This window comes from Stigmatopora argus, chromosome 17 (genome assembly GCF_051989625.1).
Source record: "Stigmatopora argus isolate UIUO_Sarg chromosome 17, RoL_Sarg_1.0, whole genome shotgun sequence".
NCBI classification, from domain to species: Eukaryota; Metazoa; Chordata; class Actinopteri; order Syngnathiformes; family Syngnathidae; genus Stigmatopora; species Stigmatopora argus.
The window spans coordinates 5951906-5969356 of NC_135403.1; the positions used below are offsets into that span (position 1 = coordinate 5951906).

The 17451-nt window shown below is 38.6% G+C and overlaps 1 protein-coding gene across 1 annotated transcript; it reads right to left on the reverse strand.

Annotated features, from left to right (window-relative positions):
• Positions 1 to 3298: 3298 nt before the first annotated feature.
• Positions 3299 to 17324, reverse strand: marchf6 (membrane-associated ring finger (C3HC4) 6). Its single transcript, XM_077624187.1, has 25 exons — positions 16965 to 17324; positions 15547 to 15646; positions 14389 to 14462; positions 13891 to 14034; positions 13729 to 13801; positions 13417 to 13585; positions 12279 to 12465; positions 12073 to 12134; positions 11974 to 12006; positions 11773 to 11824; positions 11143 to 11201; positions 10980 to 11060; positions 10825 to 10893; positions 10136 to 10210; positions 9121 to 9255; positions 8820 to 9040; positions 6883 to 7020; positions 6582 to 6798; positions 6245 to 6314; positions 5852 to 6033; positions 5422 to 5556; positions 5201 to 5290; positions 4737 to 4869; positions 3895 to 4030; positions 3299 to 3789 (listed from the first exon to the last, which is right to left on the reverse strand). The coding sequence occupies exons 1-25, from the start codon at positions 16981 to 16983 to the stop codon at positions 3705 to 3707; spliced, it is 2739 nt and encodes a 912-aa protein (XP_077480313.1). The 5' UTR covers positions 16984 to 17324; the 3' UTR covers positions 3299 to 3704.
• Positions 17325 to 17451: the final 127 nt, after the last annotated feature.

Below are 17451 nucleotides of genomic sequence, written 5' to 3' on the forward strand. Positions count from 1 at the left end.
TAAACGTTTCAACTGAGAGAACCTTCTTATAGTGCACAAAATGGATCCCGCTATTTTCATGTCTGCTCTTGGTCAGGAACGCGTGTGTTGAGCACCCAGGCTCCCGGGACCGCCGTTGGTCCAGTCTGTTTTCTGTTAGGAAGCACAGTCTCCTCCTGCTAACCCAAATTCAGTGTGTTCCTTTAAAGTTTTTTCTTTTATGCAGATAGCCAGATTAGCCTCATCCTCTAGTTCCAATCGTGTAGTGAATAATGGCGTTTGGTATGGTCTACTTAATAGGATGTCCATATTTTGTTGTCCGGTTGACCTCGTTATGTAGGCGCAATGACTTCATAACGAAATATGGAACCCCTTTTTCAATTCAGTCAATTATTCTGTTAACACAATTTGGATGCCATTATCACAATAAATCAATAGTACTTTGGAATTTCGTATCAAGCACTGTCTGTTTTTTCCCAGTGCTCCCAAATTTCGCATAGCAGATTTGTTTCTCCACTTCAAATTTCACATTTGGAGTACTGCTGCTTTTTCATTAAAAATTTCCTTGGACGAAATATTTTTCCATAATTTGGCGTTGCCATCCGTGAAACGGCTTATTGGCAAATTCTGAAATCGATTCCAATTTGCTAAATCATTTTCCACCTTGATACCTAATTGATTGATCATATCTCGGTGGTCGGCCAATCAAAAACACAAAAAGGACAAACAACCATTCACGCTCACTCATTTTCAGACATCCGTGGTCTGCAATTTTTTTATCACTGGTGAAGAGCGCCATCCCCAGTCCTGGGGCTTCTTGGCAGCTAACCACCTTTCGCTGTGTCATGGCAAGTCATTCTAAAAGGAAATAGGTCAATGTTGTTTGGTTGGCATCAATTGTTCGATTCTAATGCAATTAATATTCTAATAGTCATTAATATGAACCACGCTAAAGCATATTCCACCTGTTGATGGGCAAAACAATGAATTGCCACCCGTGCACTGGTCACAAGTCATGATGTTTATTGCATCTCAGCGAAATTATGCCTATCCTAAATTAATTATTTTATCTAAACTTGCCAGCTACAATTTACCTAATAATTTGGATCAATGCCATTTCTGCATTTTCTTCATGTTTGGTATCATTAATAAATTGGATGATTCCTAATCCTTAAGTCTAAATCGCAATTCCCTCTCTATTTGCTAAGATAGCTAAATTGCACTTGTTGAATTGCTGTTCTGCTCCAAGCACTATGCTTATTTAATATAAGAGCCATTTTTTGTAGCTCACTCTTACCACAATTAAAATTTAGAGAAACTAACCTTCTACTTAGCAATTTCTTAATCATTTCCTAATGATAAATTTCAGTGTTTATTAGAGGACCCATAATTTGTCACTAATATGTTATATTGTCAATTTTCTGTCTTATTTTCTTTCTATTACTCTCTCTGCTCATGTCTTTTCATCACTGCTCCTCCTTGCTCATCGTGTGGAATGTGAGATGTAACCTGAGATTTCTTGCATTCCAGTCCCCCAATCCCCCCCCTCGTGCTCCCGGCCCCTGCGAGTGGAACCTGGCACGAAGAGTGGGCTGAGCAAGGGGGGGCACTGTTTCTGAACAGGCCTAATATATATATATATCTTCCTGGGTTAGTGGAACGTGGGCTGGAAAAGAAAGGCAGTTTTAACTTCAGTTGGCTCGCCGCCATTTTTTCTCTTTGTCTGTGGGCTCGGCCATTTTTCCTCTCACATGTGGTCTGCTTTTCAACCCCCCCCCACCATCCTGTTCCAATTCACCCTCTCTTAAATACTTATTTTTATCCGTCTAAATATTCTTTTTCGCCGATTAAACTCCTATTTTTCGCGGCAATCATACTTATATCGTTTATGAACGCGTCATAGCGTACTTATATATATATCTATTCATATGAAGGTTACTTGCATGCGTTTATAGTTTTATTCTATTTCTTTTTTTTTTTCTTTATATCGAGCTCTTTCATTATCTTGGCACTGTATGACAATATATTTCTTCTATATTTTTAACACAACCCTCGAAGTCCCTTCGCGGGGAGGCGCTACCTCCCATTTTGTCTGCTTTCCAGGCAGAGGCCGACACACAGCCTTTTATCGTGCTGTATACTATTAAAACATTATTCCGACACACAGAAAAATGTCTTTCCGACACACAGAAAGAAGAATCTCCGACACACAGAGAAGAGTATACGCAACTTTTCTTTTTGGGACTTGGTGGGTTAGATTCTACAAATTAATTTTAAAAAGTGCCTTACCGTTTTTTGGTGCCTCCTCTGTACGAAAGGATAATTCGTAATCTGTTCCCGGGCCAGCAGGCCAGATCGCCCTCTCTCAAGGCTGGAGTAGCCGACGTCAAGCCATCCATCCTTCTGTCGATCTGCCGTGGCCGGAAAGCAGAGAAGAATCTCGGGTTTCAGGCACCAAAATGTCAAAGCTGGATTGCCTCGACAATGATCTTCATACAGAGGAAGGCAGCAAAACACGTGGTAGTTTTTAGCTCCCGGCCGAATGGAGGTTATCTGAACAAGAGGCCCCATCTCGATGGCTCTCAAAATGGTCGCCGCTCGGTCCGCTTCCTTTGTTCTTGGCTAGCCCCCTTGGCTAGCCCCCACCCTTCCTAAGAAGGGGTCAGCGCTCGACAGAGCCAAGCGACCACCTCGAGGCCTCCCATCCAGATACGCCGTCCAGTTGGTCGGTTATAGTATTTAATAGAAGTTTAGGCGGAGGCGGGACCAGAAAAAGGGGTGTGTATATACAAAGTGATGACAGGCCTTGACCTGTAGGTGTCAGTAAAAATTCTATTCTAGTGACTAATTTCATAAAAGTGCAAGATTAAATATAAGAATACAGTTCTTATTTCACACATAGTACTACCACCACCATCATCACTACTACTAGTACTACTACTACTATTACTATACTACACTTTTGGCTTCTCCCATGAGGAGAAACCAACTTTTCAAATATTTAACCAAATTTGTTGTTAAAAATAAAATTGAATTAGTTTGATTAGCAAATATTTAGAATAAGAATTGAAATGTAATAAATATTACAGGAATCACAACCAAATAAATGCTCTGTGCAATGGTATGAAATAACTGTAAGCTGTATTGTGGTGTTTTGTAGATAAGTTAATAAAGTCAATATAATAAATGTTCCCTTTTGCAAAGAGCCCAGCGAGGAAAGAATTATTCATGGTTCAGAAAATGTTGCTTTCCTCAATTCTGAGATGCCATTCACTGTCATCTCTAGGTGCATTACACACATAAAATCTAAACAACAACAAATTGCTGGTTTGATTTAATAAATTATACATACACTTTAAAGATGTACAATGGTTTTCGCATTAATCCAAGTCTTTTCTTTTTTTTAAGACAAAATCTGCATTCAAAATATTTACACATGTACAATTATCAGGCAGCAGTTTACAAAGCAAGGCGAGAACAATAGACAAAAAGTCAAATCAAAACCTTCTCGCTCTGATAGAGGAGATTACTTTTGCTGTCCCATGATTATAATACATGTTTCCCTTCCCAACTGTAATGGGCATTAAAAGGAACTCAGGGCACTGAATTACATCCATGAGATCCACCAAGATCCAATGGCGATTCTAAAAGGATTACAGTCCAGTGACTGATCAAATCAAAAGGGGAGGGTGTGTGTCTCATGTACACAGATAATGGGTGAAAATCTATTCTATTATAGGGTTGGAGGGGGGGACTGAACTTGTTTTTCCTTTTCTTTCGTAGTTGACCAGTCTTTGCCCAACCAAGTACCTGCACACAAAGAAAATATTTTATTCAAGTTATCATTCAGATGCCAACTTCAAACACAGTACAATTTTAAAGCATGCCACTTTACAACACTAAAATCACCCTTACTTGTCATTCTTGATGTGCTCGTAAAGGCGTTTGAACTGTCGAATTTGGAAAGACAATATGCCGATAAGTGACACCACCATCAAGAGGAAGGGGTAGATTCTCCTCTGCATTAGAATTTCCATCTCTGGGGTCACTCCTATTGGAGTAAAAATCACATTAGTTTAACTTATGATGATACTGTATAAGAAACAACGATTTATAAAATAAAAAAAGAATATATGATGAATAAACTCTCTTGGCTTAAATTGCCAAACCATGTACTTGTAGAAATGTTTAGACCACATGTGTCAAAGTGGCGGCCCGGGGGCCAAATCTGGGCCGCCGCATCATTTTGTGTGGCCCGGGAAAGTAAATCATGAGTGCCGACTTTCTGTTTTAGGATCAAATTAAAATGAAGCGTATAGATGTATATTATATTTCCTGATTTTTCCATTGTTAAATCAATAATTGCAATTTTTCAATACATTTTTTTCTTTTGGGGTTTTTAGTTCAAAAGCCATTTTGTAAAATCAAAAGTAAATATATCTAAATATTGAGTATAGATGTATATTAAATTTCCTGATTTTCCCACTTTTAAATCAATAATTGTAATTTTTAAATTAATTTTTCCTGTGTTTTTAGTTCAAAAATCATTTTGTAAAATCTAAAAATATATATAAAAAAGCTAAAATAAACATTGTTTTAGATCTATATTCAGGGCTTTTAATCCAGATCTTTTAATCCATTCATAACAAAAAATCTAAATATTATATCTAAAATGGTCCGGCCCATGTGAAATCAAGTTGACGTTAAAACGGCCCGCAAACCCACCAGAGTCTGACACCCCTGGTTTAGACACTCACCAACAGCAGGCACGACTCCAGCCGCAATCACATAGGGCACACAGAGGGACAGCAGCAGGACTGAGATGACTGGTGCAGCCAGTTTACGGATGATAAAATGAAGATCGATGTTGCGAATACCATTTGCATACACCTAAGGAGCAAAATAAATTATTAAAAATGCATGAACATTTCTATAGTAGTGATATACAATTTCAATGTGCTTAATAGATTTGCCACATCCATTTTATATATACTATGGGAGTGCGTACCACCAAAATAGACCATATTTGATACACAGGTAGCTCTATATATATAGGGTGTGAAATTATTAAAGGACACTAGGATTATAAAAGTAGAGCCACTGGAATGGATATCCTAAATGGAATTTATGATTTTAGGATTGCTCAACTCATTTTGAGTGGGTGTTTTGTAGTTGAAATATAACACCGTTTTACAAGAAGAGAGAAGACTGTTTTTTTTACCTGTTCAATAACAGTCTTCAGCCACCACTGAGGACCCATTAGTGTAATAGCTGCAATTATTTTGGCATGAAGCACTCCAAGAGCCCAATCCTGAAGACAAAAGTCAAGACGTGTTGTGTCTTATTGTCATTAAAAGATATAGATTAATGTTTGACTTCTACACTGCTCCAAAAATAAAAAAATGAGATGATATATTTTATTATGCCATTGTGTAAAATTACCTGCCAGGGGTAGAAGAGGGGCGTTTGATCCAAAGGTACCCTGAGTGGTGCTACAATGACCAGCTCAAACAGCAGACCCAACAACAGTGGGATGACTCCAGCAACCAGAAGAGCAACAACCAAGGTTTTAAGGATCTATAAAAACAGGAAATTTAAACATGGATGAAGCAAGAGCAGTGGCCATTATGCAATTATTAAATGTTGAGCTTGCTCCTCATCAGTCAAACAAGCAGGTTAATTAACGTCAAGACTAAAACATACTCTTTACTTCAAGCAACTTTTTTATGTAAATAACTGGAATTCAGATGAAAAAAAACATTCCAGACTAACAAGCATGAACACTCATTCCACCCATGCCCAGGAAGAAGCGTTTTTCCCAACATAAAGATGACATTATTGGTTATATAAGAAGCTCCTTTCTGACACCCACCATAAAAGTCCACTCCTGAACTTTGTGCGCAATGACTGTGCGTCCCTGGGGCATCCACGCTAGCAGCACAGTCACTCCGCGTATGGACAACCAGCATACATACAGACCGCACGCTGCTGTGTACAGCTCATGAATTTTTGAGCTTCCAGTCCAGAAGGACATCAGCCAACGCCCGGTGAACACTGACCAAAAAAATAAGAAAAAAGTGTATTTTAGAATAATTTCATTTTCGAGGTGGTCCTGCAAGTTGGCTAATGCAACGGTGAAACACTATTTGAGCTAAAATGTGAACTGCACAAGCATCACGCAACTATAAATAAACAAGTGTCAATTATAGTAAATTTATGCAGAGGAACGTATAGGAAAAAATGTTAGCTTTGCTATAGTTCTCACCAGGTAGTGTCAAGCACACAAGACTGGCCACCAGCAAAGTGATGCACATGAATGCTATGAGCAGCACAATCTAGAGGACAGACAAAGAAAATATTGCATTTTCAATTCCTCAAGTATAGCCATACTGCATGGATTTAAACCAACTAAAATGCTTGACAAAAATCTCCACCCTGGTGATTTGTAAGGAAAATCACAAGGGAGTTTTCTTCATCCCATCCAAATCTGGAGCTTTAGTTAAACTTCACATATGGTCCTTGTAAAACTTTCGTCTTAATTATAGGGCGACTATTGCAGAGCAGCATGGGAGAAAACTGAAAAAAACGAGGGATCATCTTACTCTGAATGGGAAGCGCAAAGGTCTGTGGTATGGCTGGAAGCCCACAGGCCCACCCTGTTGTAAAATGGCTTGGTGGGCTGCATGTAGTCCTTCGCCAACAGCTGGTGGCGGGTTATTATTGTTGTTATGGTGTCCCGGGGGTGGATTGTTGTTGTTGTTCACGGGTTGGTTGGCATCAATGTCTTCTTGCTCCCCAAGGAGGTAGGAGTGGAGGTCTCTGTGGTGGCACAGATAAACAAATGGCATCAAAATTTAAAGGGTGCTGAGTGCATTGAAGCACGATACCGGTTTTGGGTCTTACAATAAATATCCAGCACTGACTGTCCAGGCCCTAACTAAGCCTTTGAGCCACTGTCGGGTATGTCCTTGTTCCAATAAGGCTGGCAGCACAACCTGAAGTAATAATAGCTCCAAAGACAGTTCGCTGACTGGGGCATCACTGAAGGAGAGAGATTTAAAATAGGCCATTTCAACAACACAGAGAGGTGTAGAGAGAAAGCCAAATGATTACCATATTTTCCGTATTATAAGACGCTCTGGGGTATTAGTCGCACTAGTCAAAAAATGTGCCATGAAGAAATAAGAAAAATAAGCCTCTCTGTATGTTGTGCATTACTTATATTCACCATGTAGCTGTACTATTATGACTTCAGCAACAAAAGAGCTGTTCAACAGAATTGACTAGTTGTTAACATTTCCTCTTTAAGCTTTGAGCAACATAATTTTCCATCAGCTTGCAATGTTACAGCACTTAACTGAACAAGGCACTTTGTGAAGCAATTTTCAACTTTTGTGCCATGCACAGTCTTTTAATCGCGGTTTTGGATGATACTTCAACAGTAGCTTAGTTAACACTGTGCATTAGCTTCCATCTTATTGTGCATCTCCCCTACAAAGGATTTGAATGTACATTTTCTGCCCAGAGCTCATATTTTTTAATTAACTCAGCTCCGTAGACAATTTACGACTGTCCAAATTTCTGCAGCTATTTTGTGCAAGTTAATAATGTAAATAATGTTATCTCTCTAATACGTTGTTAAAAATAAGGATGAACATTTCATTTTGACCCTCTTATTCAAAATGAAAGCAAGATTTTCATACTACAGTGGTACCTCGACATAAGAGTGGCCCGACATACGAGAAGTTTGAGATACGAGTAAAATTTCGGGCAAATATTTATCTTGAGATACGAGACACATTTTGATATACGAGCAGACAGCGGACGCGAGAGGCTGCTCATAAGAACATCATGGGCACTGTCTCTCTCCCTGCAACTCCCTCGTGTAATGTCTCTCTGGTCGCAACTCCCTCTTGTAATGTCTCTGCGAGCACTGGGCGGAGCGTTGCATTTTTTTCAGTTTTTTTTTCCCTGTTAGTCATTGCGAATGGCGAGGCGATCGCTAATACGAGAGTTATATATACTACTCGTTGGCAAGTGGTCGTGCGTTATCCTATTGTGAGGACATTTGTGTGCATCATTTTCGGAATATTTTGAAGGGAATACAAAAGCAAACTACCATTGATAGGTTGCATCTCAGGGTGGAGGCGGGGCAAACAAAGCAACCCGGCCGGGAGAAGAAAGGTATTAAAATGTAAAACAAAATTAGAATTAAGTTTGGTGTAAGGTTAGATGAAACTTATTTTTGAGTGTGTCTGCATCGTAATCCAAATTCATTTAAATTTGTTTGTTATGTTACGAGCGCGTTGCCTTGCAAAAAGTCCCCCCCTGTCCCTCTCTCTCTCTACCCTCCGTGAAATCCGTCTAATTTTAGTTCTATTTTAACACATTTTAGTATACTATTAAACCACTAGTTATTTGATACTTTGTTAATAGATGGCGAATTAGAACAAATAAAACATTTTTTCCAATCCAATATCCGGTTTTTGGTGTTTTTTCAGAGGGTTGTAACGAATGAATTTGTTTTTAGTTTATTTCAATGGGAAACGTTCGTTTGAGTTACGAGAAAATCGACATACGAGCTCAGTCCCGGAACGAATTAAGCTCGTATCTCGAGGTACCACTGTATTGTGGTTATAAATAAACAAAGGATCATGATGTGCTGAAACATTCTGTTTTCAACTTTGAATAAGTTGATAAATTCACAATCCCAAAAATACGGTAGTTGTAGTTCAGCATTCTAATTTGAGTTTGAAACAAGCACAATACAACGCTCTGGCACAATTAGGTAACGTATTTTTTTTCTAAATGTAAAAAAATAACGTCAGTCTACTTGTTACCTGTAGAGCATGACATTATATGGTAGGAAGGCAGGCATCAGTAGTTTTATCAACCTGATAGGGAGCCAGAGCATTAATAACACAATGGAACCAAACACCACCACGGACAGAATAAACCGCCGCAGGTGTCTGTAGATGGGAAGGTGTATCATCTCCTGCACTGGGTTAAAATCTGGGTCGTTGAGGTTTCTCAAAAACCACAGCACACCAGGTCGCAGCACCTGACCCATAAAGAAAAAAATATAAGTGAAATTCTATTCATTCAGTTGCCAAAATTAACAATAGGTGCAAATAAGATCACCTCTCTTAAAAGTAGAATGAATGAAGCAAAGTAAAAGACATAGACCATCCCAACGAGCCAGTGCAAGAACATGGTGGTGCCGGGTGCTGATTTGAAACTCATCTCTCGATCTTTCAGGGAGGCATCAAACATCTCCTGCAATTATAAGATTTGGAGTAGTTCAATGAATCGAAGTCCAGATTTGTGTAATTCCCAAACAGTGTGACATTCATGTGCTGTGAGAGTGTAAAAGTTGAGTGGAAAGAAATGATCCAAGATGAGAAAGTTACATTAAAAGAAAGAGTGAACACTTCAATAATTTTCTAGAGAATGATGGGCATGGCAACTAACCTTAATATCCACCTGCCAAAAGGTAAAGTTGTGAGTAAACTGAGATTAGATTATTATATTTTCAGTCACTCTTGTTATATACTTGATATAATTTGTTACTCTGACGGGAATTGTCGGATCTTGTTAATGTCAAATATTGGGTTTCACGCAAAAAGGTTGGTTAACGGTGCTCTTTGTGTTCAGTAATAACAGTAATCATCATAAAGATCAATACACCTCCATTTAAACTCTCGAGCAGACCGGATCGTGAATAAATCTGCATTTTCCTTTTGCATGGCATCGTCAACACGTACTGAGAGTGTCTTGACAAAATGACAGAAATTCTTTGTTCTGTCATCTCGTAAATGAATGAATGTATTGAAGTCAGCCTTTCCTCCTTACATTTTGAGGCGTTTTTTTCTCATGAATTACACAATGACATCCACTTCTCGTACTCCATCAAAGGGGTTATCTCGAGAGTGGTATCACATGGCGATATATAAGCTTTAAAACAAGATTAGCGCATTAGGGATTTTTTTTAAACATGTCATGGCCTTGCTTAATCGGGTCATTGTTCATTTAAATGTGTACATAATGTTAAAATTCAACATCTGATCAGCAAGTCAATAAAAAGTAGTGGATGATCCAAAATGCAACAGTTACTAACCCGGTTTTGTACACACAAAAAAAAAAGAAATATTCTTACTAGGGAGCAGATGTCGAGCCACCAACCACATATGAGTGGAAAAACACCGATCTCCACAACAACCAGGAGAGAGACCTATAATCAATAGTCAGTGTCAAAATGATAAAGAAACAATAAAGAAAGTAGATCAAAATGAGCAAAATCTCGCCATTATGTGAACAACAACAAACATGCATTAGTTCACGTGTCAGTGGCGGCCCGGGGGCCAAATCTGGCCCACCGCATCATTTTGTGTGGCCCGGGAAAGTAAATCACGAGTGCCGACTTTCTGTTTTAGGATCAAATTATAATGAAGACTATAGATGTATATTACATTTCCTGATTTTCCCCCTTTTAAATCAATAATTGAAAAATTTTAATCAATTTTTTATGTGTTTTTAGTTCAAAAATCATTTTGTAAAATCTAAAAAAATATATAAAAAAGCTAAAATAAACATTGTATAAGATCTATAAATAACTGAATATTCAGGGCTTTTAATCCAGTTCTTTAAATCTATTTATAAAAAAAAATCTAAATATTATATCTAAAATGGTCCGGCCCACATGAAATCAAGTTAACGTTAAAGCGGCCCACGAACCAACCCGAGTCTGACACCCTTGCATTAGTTGATATATTCTGTGCAGCAACCTAAATGGCAGTATACCAAGAAATTGATTCGCTGGTGAGAAATGCATGCTGACAAAAATACCTTGACAACAATGTAACAAACTCCTAGGAGACGTCTGGAGCGCTGAAACCGGACCAGAGCAGCCAATCCCTGAGACATCCCTGTTAAGGATTAATACTACAAACTCATTTAAAAAATCATTTAATACCCGTTGGGGATGCGGAGTGAAAGGATACATGGCACAATATAAGTGTCATGGCCAGCAGAACATAGCCAACAATGGTTGTAATTAACCCTTCGAAATGAGAAGCTTGAACCTAAGACATATAGTAAAAAACGTAAGCACAAATTTGATCACGTAAAAAAATGAACATTTGGTAGATGAAATAAATGTCTTACATATTCCTCAAAGCCAAGACCCACAACAGAGAAGTGTCCAATATGGTAGGGGCAAAATGCTGTCAGAGAAGAGAAATGCTGATTAGAAGTTATGGAAAATCTCTGGGATTTACATAATGTAAATTAAAATACAAGTAACTATTCTATCCACAATTTTAATCAGCCTTAATTGAAGAAAGATATCTGCTGCATATAAAGTTAATAGAAAACAGGTTTCTTAAAGACCACATATCCCACTGTGGACAGGAGGTCCATTTCCCACCAGTATATTCTCATTTTGGCTAATTATAGCAGAAACTTCAAGTACCGTATTTTCACCACTATAAGGCGCACTAAAAAGTCTTAAATTTTCTCCAAAATAGACAGGGCGCCTTATAATGCGGAGCGCCGTGTGTAAGCTCTAAAGCCTGACTCTAAAGCCTCTAAAGACTGACTGTGTCCGTATGTTTAAGGTGATGTATGTTTTGCCATGCAAGCGCCTTTAAATGCGGTGCGCCATATAGTCGTGAAAATACGGTAGTAGATATTATTTGGCAACTAATAAGACATGAATTACATTAATCTTGCAACGGTGTGATTTTGATGAAACCATTAAAGGCACTGTATTGTGATGTTGACCCAAGCACTTACCAAACACCAGGATGAAGAGAGTATTGAGAGACACCACCCAAAATACGTGCTCCTACACGACAAACACAGCAGCCATGAAACAGGAGTGTGTACCACATTGTTTCTCAACACATAGTTATTTTATCCATCACTATACAGTAGGTAGTCTGCATAGAAAAAATATTTGGAGTTAAAAAATTAGGAAATATAGATGCAATTTACCAGAAAAACCAGTGAGCCATCCAAGCCGAGCATCTACAAATAAACCGAATTTAAGTGTTTGATAATGCAGGGTTGTAAAATTTAACATGATCCAATTACCCTTTCCCAGGTAAGTTCCTCAGCCGCTCGGTCCCACTCCAAAGCATTCCAGTTCATGTCATCTGCACCATATATTTTAATATTTAATATCGCATCAGAGAATATTAAGTAATCAAAATGAAATAACTCTTAAATGTGCTGAATTCGACCACATTTTCCTGGAAACACATTTATACAAAGGGTCCGAAATCAACATTTACTCTCACCTTGCGCTCCATTGTTTGGATCGGCGTCTTCAGCAGCCACTCCCTCCTCTTCTTCCAGCTCAGGGTCCTCACCCTGCTCTGGTGGATCAGGGGGCTCTGGCTCGGCCTGATTCTGGGCTGGTGGCTCAGCAGGGGCTGGTTGATGAGCAGGGGGTTCATCTGCGGGTCCTTGGTCAGCTGCTTGTGCCTGAAGGAATACAGTGGTTAATTTTACAAGAATACTGTAACCCAAATATGAAACTGATTTCATTATTCCTTTATCACATCATTATCCCTCCAATGTCTGCCTGCTATGTTGTTGTACGATGCCATATTCTTTGTAAAGGCATTATCAAATTAGGTAAACATTGCAGTCATGCCTGATTCTTTTTGATTTTATTACAAGTGAATATTGGATTTATTTTTAATAAAAGAATCATATTTGTGAAAGATGTGGCTCAAAATATTTCTGTATGCAAATTGTTATTTTTTAGATCTCAGACAATGGAGAAAATCACGTTGAAACATAAACTATAAACAAACAATTAAATCGCTTACGAGCAAAGCCATTTTGCGACATCCGTTATACCCACGCACAAACACAAATATTGATAGACTCGAGCCCAGTTTCATATTACGACTATTAATGGTGTCACGAGAAAGGACAAACAAATATGGCATACTCACATTCAATTGTCCAAAAACTATAATGGCAACGTTCTGGGACATATTGACTTTTATTTAAATTCCTCTCTAATTTTACACATCATAAAAATAACATTTGCTGTTATTTTGATTACCTGATCACCCAACATTCTTTCTGCTGGGATGCACATGATAATGACATTGTCTGTCCCTTTAAGTACCGTGTTTTTCTTATTTTAAAAGACAAACAAAGGGAATTTTATAGTTCAACTTTTTCATGCGATAGCGAAAAACCGTAATCAATTTTGGATTACATACCACAAAATTAGTTAAGTACAGCTGTAAAACCTAAAACAAAAATTGTTTCCCTATATAATCAGTGAGTCTAATGCATCGTTTTTGAAGCCCTCATCCACAATAGTGCGGATGTTGCTGCTAAAAATAAAACATGAATTAATTTAGCATGTGAACTTGGTTCTAAATAACTAAATCAATCAAATTAAAAGAAATGTACCTCATTGGCTTGTCCAGCTGCATTTGGTGGTTGAGGTTGGTGCTGTTCTAACCACTGGGGAGCGCCACCATGGACTATCTGTTCTCTGAGCCACACCAGGCTAATAAATGCGCAAAGGGTACAGGTAACCACAAAGCAGCCTTGTAGACAGTCAGCCAGCAAGTTCTCTCTGCGGAAAGGCAAAACATAAAACAAACAATTAAACAGCCCACTGCATGATTTCAAATGGACATTTGAGCTCCCTATTTGTATCTAGTGTGATTACAAGTGTGGATTCTGCTGCAAAATGCTGTAATAGTGATCATTCCTTACGTAGAGAGCATGTCCAGTGGCAGTGTCAGAAGGGAGCTCACAGAGCCAGTAAAAAGACACTTGTAAATGCGACCTGAAACAGGTGGTAAAAGGTGATAGTTTATATGTTTGGAAAGGTCATAGTGCACAAGGCGAGAGAAGAAAAACTCTTGGCCCACTCACATGCTGTAAGAGGAACGACTCCAAGCCAAGCAAAAGCCACCAATGTGTAATGGAACCAGTAGCGAATGGCTGTGCCCACGCTTGTAAGCAGTCCGGCACAAATATCCTGGATAGGCAGGCGTGATGGCATGTCTGGGGAGTAAACTATAAGAGGCATGAAATGATTATACTGTATATTCGAAGACATACATAAGTTATCAAATGTATGCTTGGTTCAAATACATTTTTGAAAGTTAAATTAAAAAACGAATTGAATATTGGACAAAAAAACTATTCTGTAAGATGATTTTAAAAGCAATTTAAGGCTATGTCCCAAATAATTCCCACAAATTTGAGACAAAATGTACAAAAACGGATTACCAGTAAGGCTATTTTTTAAGTTAAACAATTAAAATAAATAAATAAAGAAAGAAACATATAGCAAAGCAATTCTATAATGCCCGTGACAAACATGAGTGTGTTTCATACATAAATGGGCATGCGCTTAATAAGACTTACTTGGTGTGAATGCAAATCTGTGCTTGCATAATTCACAATACTCCTTCCTGCTGTGTTTCAGCCACTGGACCAAGCTGCAAAGGAGTATGTTGTAGGTGAACATTAACATTCAAGCACTGAATGTTTCTGAAACTACTAGGACTACTATAACAATAACTTATTTTCATTGCACGTCATTTGGTGCCTTTAACAACTGTGGAATCAAATGTAAAAACACCACATGAAGTATGATAGCACATTTTGGCCAGGTTTACTTTCATTTTAATTGAAAAACCTAAGCAAAAAAAGTGGTTTTACTGTTAGTATTTCTAGTGGAGTGACCTTATGGCCATATGGATGAATGTTGATTTAAACAACTGCCCAGAAACATCTAGAATACTCTTTTCCACCATACACGGGAAATCCACCTGCCTTCCCTATGTTTTTACTGGTGATGAACAGAACACAATGGGAATACAACATTATGCCTAGGTTAGTTTTACTCTTACATTGACAGTTCCACAGCTCATGTCTAAAGAGAATGATCCATAAATATACGGATATCAGTGCAGTTTTCATCTTAATGGGTTTATATGTTTTAACTGCAGAGTGTCAGCTTTATTTCAAGTGTATTACTTTCCATAAAATGTCAACGGGGTAGGGACGACAGCAGTTTGTAACTTTTTCTTTACAACAGCAACATTGAATGGTTTGATAAAAGAAAAACCTGTTGTCTGATGATTCGCCAGTTATGTTGTTTCTGACCCTCAATAATAACGACAACAATATTCAAGTGTTCTGAGCTATCCAGTTAGTCTTACATAACAAAATTTAAAGTTGCTTACAAAAAAATCCTGTTGGAATTTACACTCTTCTGTTGTGTAGTAATCTGAACATAAACCTGATCTGATCATTACCTAATGGGTTATGCCATCAGACGGAAACATAAATCTTGACAAATTACCCTAAAATAACTGATATTACCTCAAACAGGAAGGTTATGATAAAAGATGATTATTTTAATAATCATAACATAATTTTCTCTTGAACCATATCAAGTTAAATACAAAAATATTCACATATTGGCCATTGTAAGCAATTTTATATCAGTTAAATGGGTATTTTATGCCAAGATTTTCCAAGATGTTAAAATGAGTTTTTAATAATACAGCCACCTACCATTCCTGGTGAATGAACTTAATGCTACCAGTGCAAACACAAGGGTGGTACAGGGGTTTGTCAGGGGTCCCCTCGGAGCGGCAGACGCGACAAATATCCGCTGAGAGTGCAGAAATCACACAAAGAGAGAACAAGACAAAACCAAGACAGGTTAGTTATTTTCAACATTAGAAAGACAAACTGAAAAAATACTATTTAGGGTTTCAGTACAAACAATATCTTTGCCTGCCCACAAGTTGCCCCCAAGGACCACAACAACAACAAAATCACCCATTGGCCTGATCTAGTAAAGGTTTACTGGTTATAGATGAACATTTATAAATTTGTTTATGTTGGATATTCATGTATAGCTGCCAATTAGGACTGTTGGTTGGGTCATTGCAGGATGCACTGTATATTTATTAGTTTGGATGTCATTGTTGATATTTATTTTGGAAACTCTAAATGACATATAAAACTATTTGCACATCAGGTTATTAATTATCCATAGAATAGCTGTCATTATTTTTTAAACATTGGATGGGGCGGACCGGTAGCTGAGTGGTTAGCGTGTCGGCCTCACAGTGGTGGACCTGGGTTCAAATCCAGGTTGGTCCACCTGTGTCGAGTTTGCATGTTCTCCCCGGGGTTGCATGGGTTTTCTGCGGGTGCTCCGGTTTCCTCCCACATTCCAAAGACATGCATGGTAGGCTGATTGGACACTTTAAATTGCCCCTAGCTATGAGTGTGAGCGTGAATGGTTGTTTGTCGCCCTGTGCCCTGTGATTGGCTGGCCACCAATTCATGGTGTCCCCCGCCTCTGGCCTGAGGTCAGCTGGGATAGAATCCAGCACCCCCCCACGACCCTAGTGAGGAAAAAGCGGTTCAGAAAATAAGAGAAATTGGATAGGGTTATTTAATTATTCTGACAATAGGGCATGAGCACTTTCTAAATCATCCACTCATCACACAATATATATAGCTGCACAATCTAAAATACACTTACATCACAAGTTGGGATGATAAAATTACTACTTTGATTCACAGTTATATTCATTTTGAAGCTCTGAATGTCGCAGATAAAAACCATAATATGAAACATATTGCTGAATTTATTAGCACTGAGTTGGGGTGTGTACCGTCATGCTGTAATTGCATAATGTATACGGTGTACCTAATACACTGACTGTACGTGATGGTGTTATGGGCGGCTGATGACACCTCTAACTTTCTCTACATCATTTTTGGAGCATGTTTTTCCTAAATTCGATCTGATACATGACGATCGAGAACCGTCCTAAATTAGCTGTACACTACTAAATTACGTCGGTAGCCGGTTAAGCACTAGCGGGCCAGCTCATAGGCTTGTTGTACTCATGATGCGCTTACGATCACTTAATGCCAAATAACGTGAATCAAGACAAGACAGCGCGGTTTACCTTCATCGGTCGTGTCCATAATGTTCACTGAGATCTTGTCGCTGTTTGCTTCAGTCGTAGTTCGTGCAGCGAACCCATCAACGAAAGACCAAAATGCTAAGCTAGCCAAGAGAAGCTAGCGAGACGAGTACAACGTTAACCTTTTGGGTCAAAATGCATTGGCAGTGATAAAATGGTTTCCCAGCAGGCAGAGAGTCCCAGCGTTTCCGTCACCGTGTCCAATTCGGACGATCTAAGTATGTTCAATAGATTTCGTGGCGTCTTCCCCACCTCTTTAACACGAGAAAGACGGCATCCTCTGTAAGGTTGTAATGACAGTTGTTAAAACACAAGACACAAATGGCTGACTGAAGCCTAGGCACGCATGCGCAAAGCGTCGCTGCTCCTGTGATACTCTACCGTCATCTAGTGTATTGGTGCAAAATTTCATTACGGAAATTGGACATTTTGTAAACATCCTTCCTTCCCTTTAAGAACCGCTTATCCT

Coding starts and splice junctions, on each gene's coding strand:
- marchf6 (XM_077624187.1), bottom strand. Junction 13,586..13,728: donor CCACTGGACATGCTCTCTAC/GTAAGGAATGAT, acceptor GCCTTTCCGCAG/AGAGAACTTGCTGGCTGACT. Junction 11,202..11,772: donor TCTCTTCATCCTGGTGTTTG/GTAAGTGCTTGG, acceptor CTTCTCTGACAG/CATTTTGCCCCTACCATATT.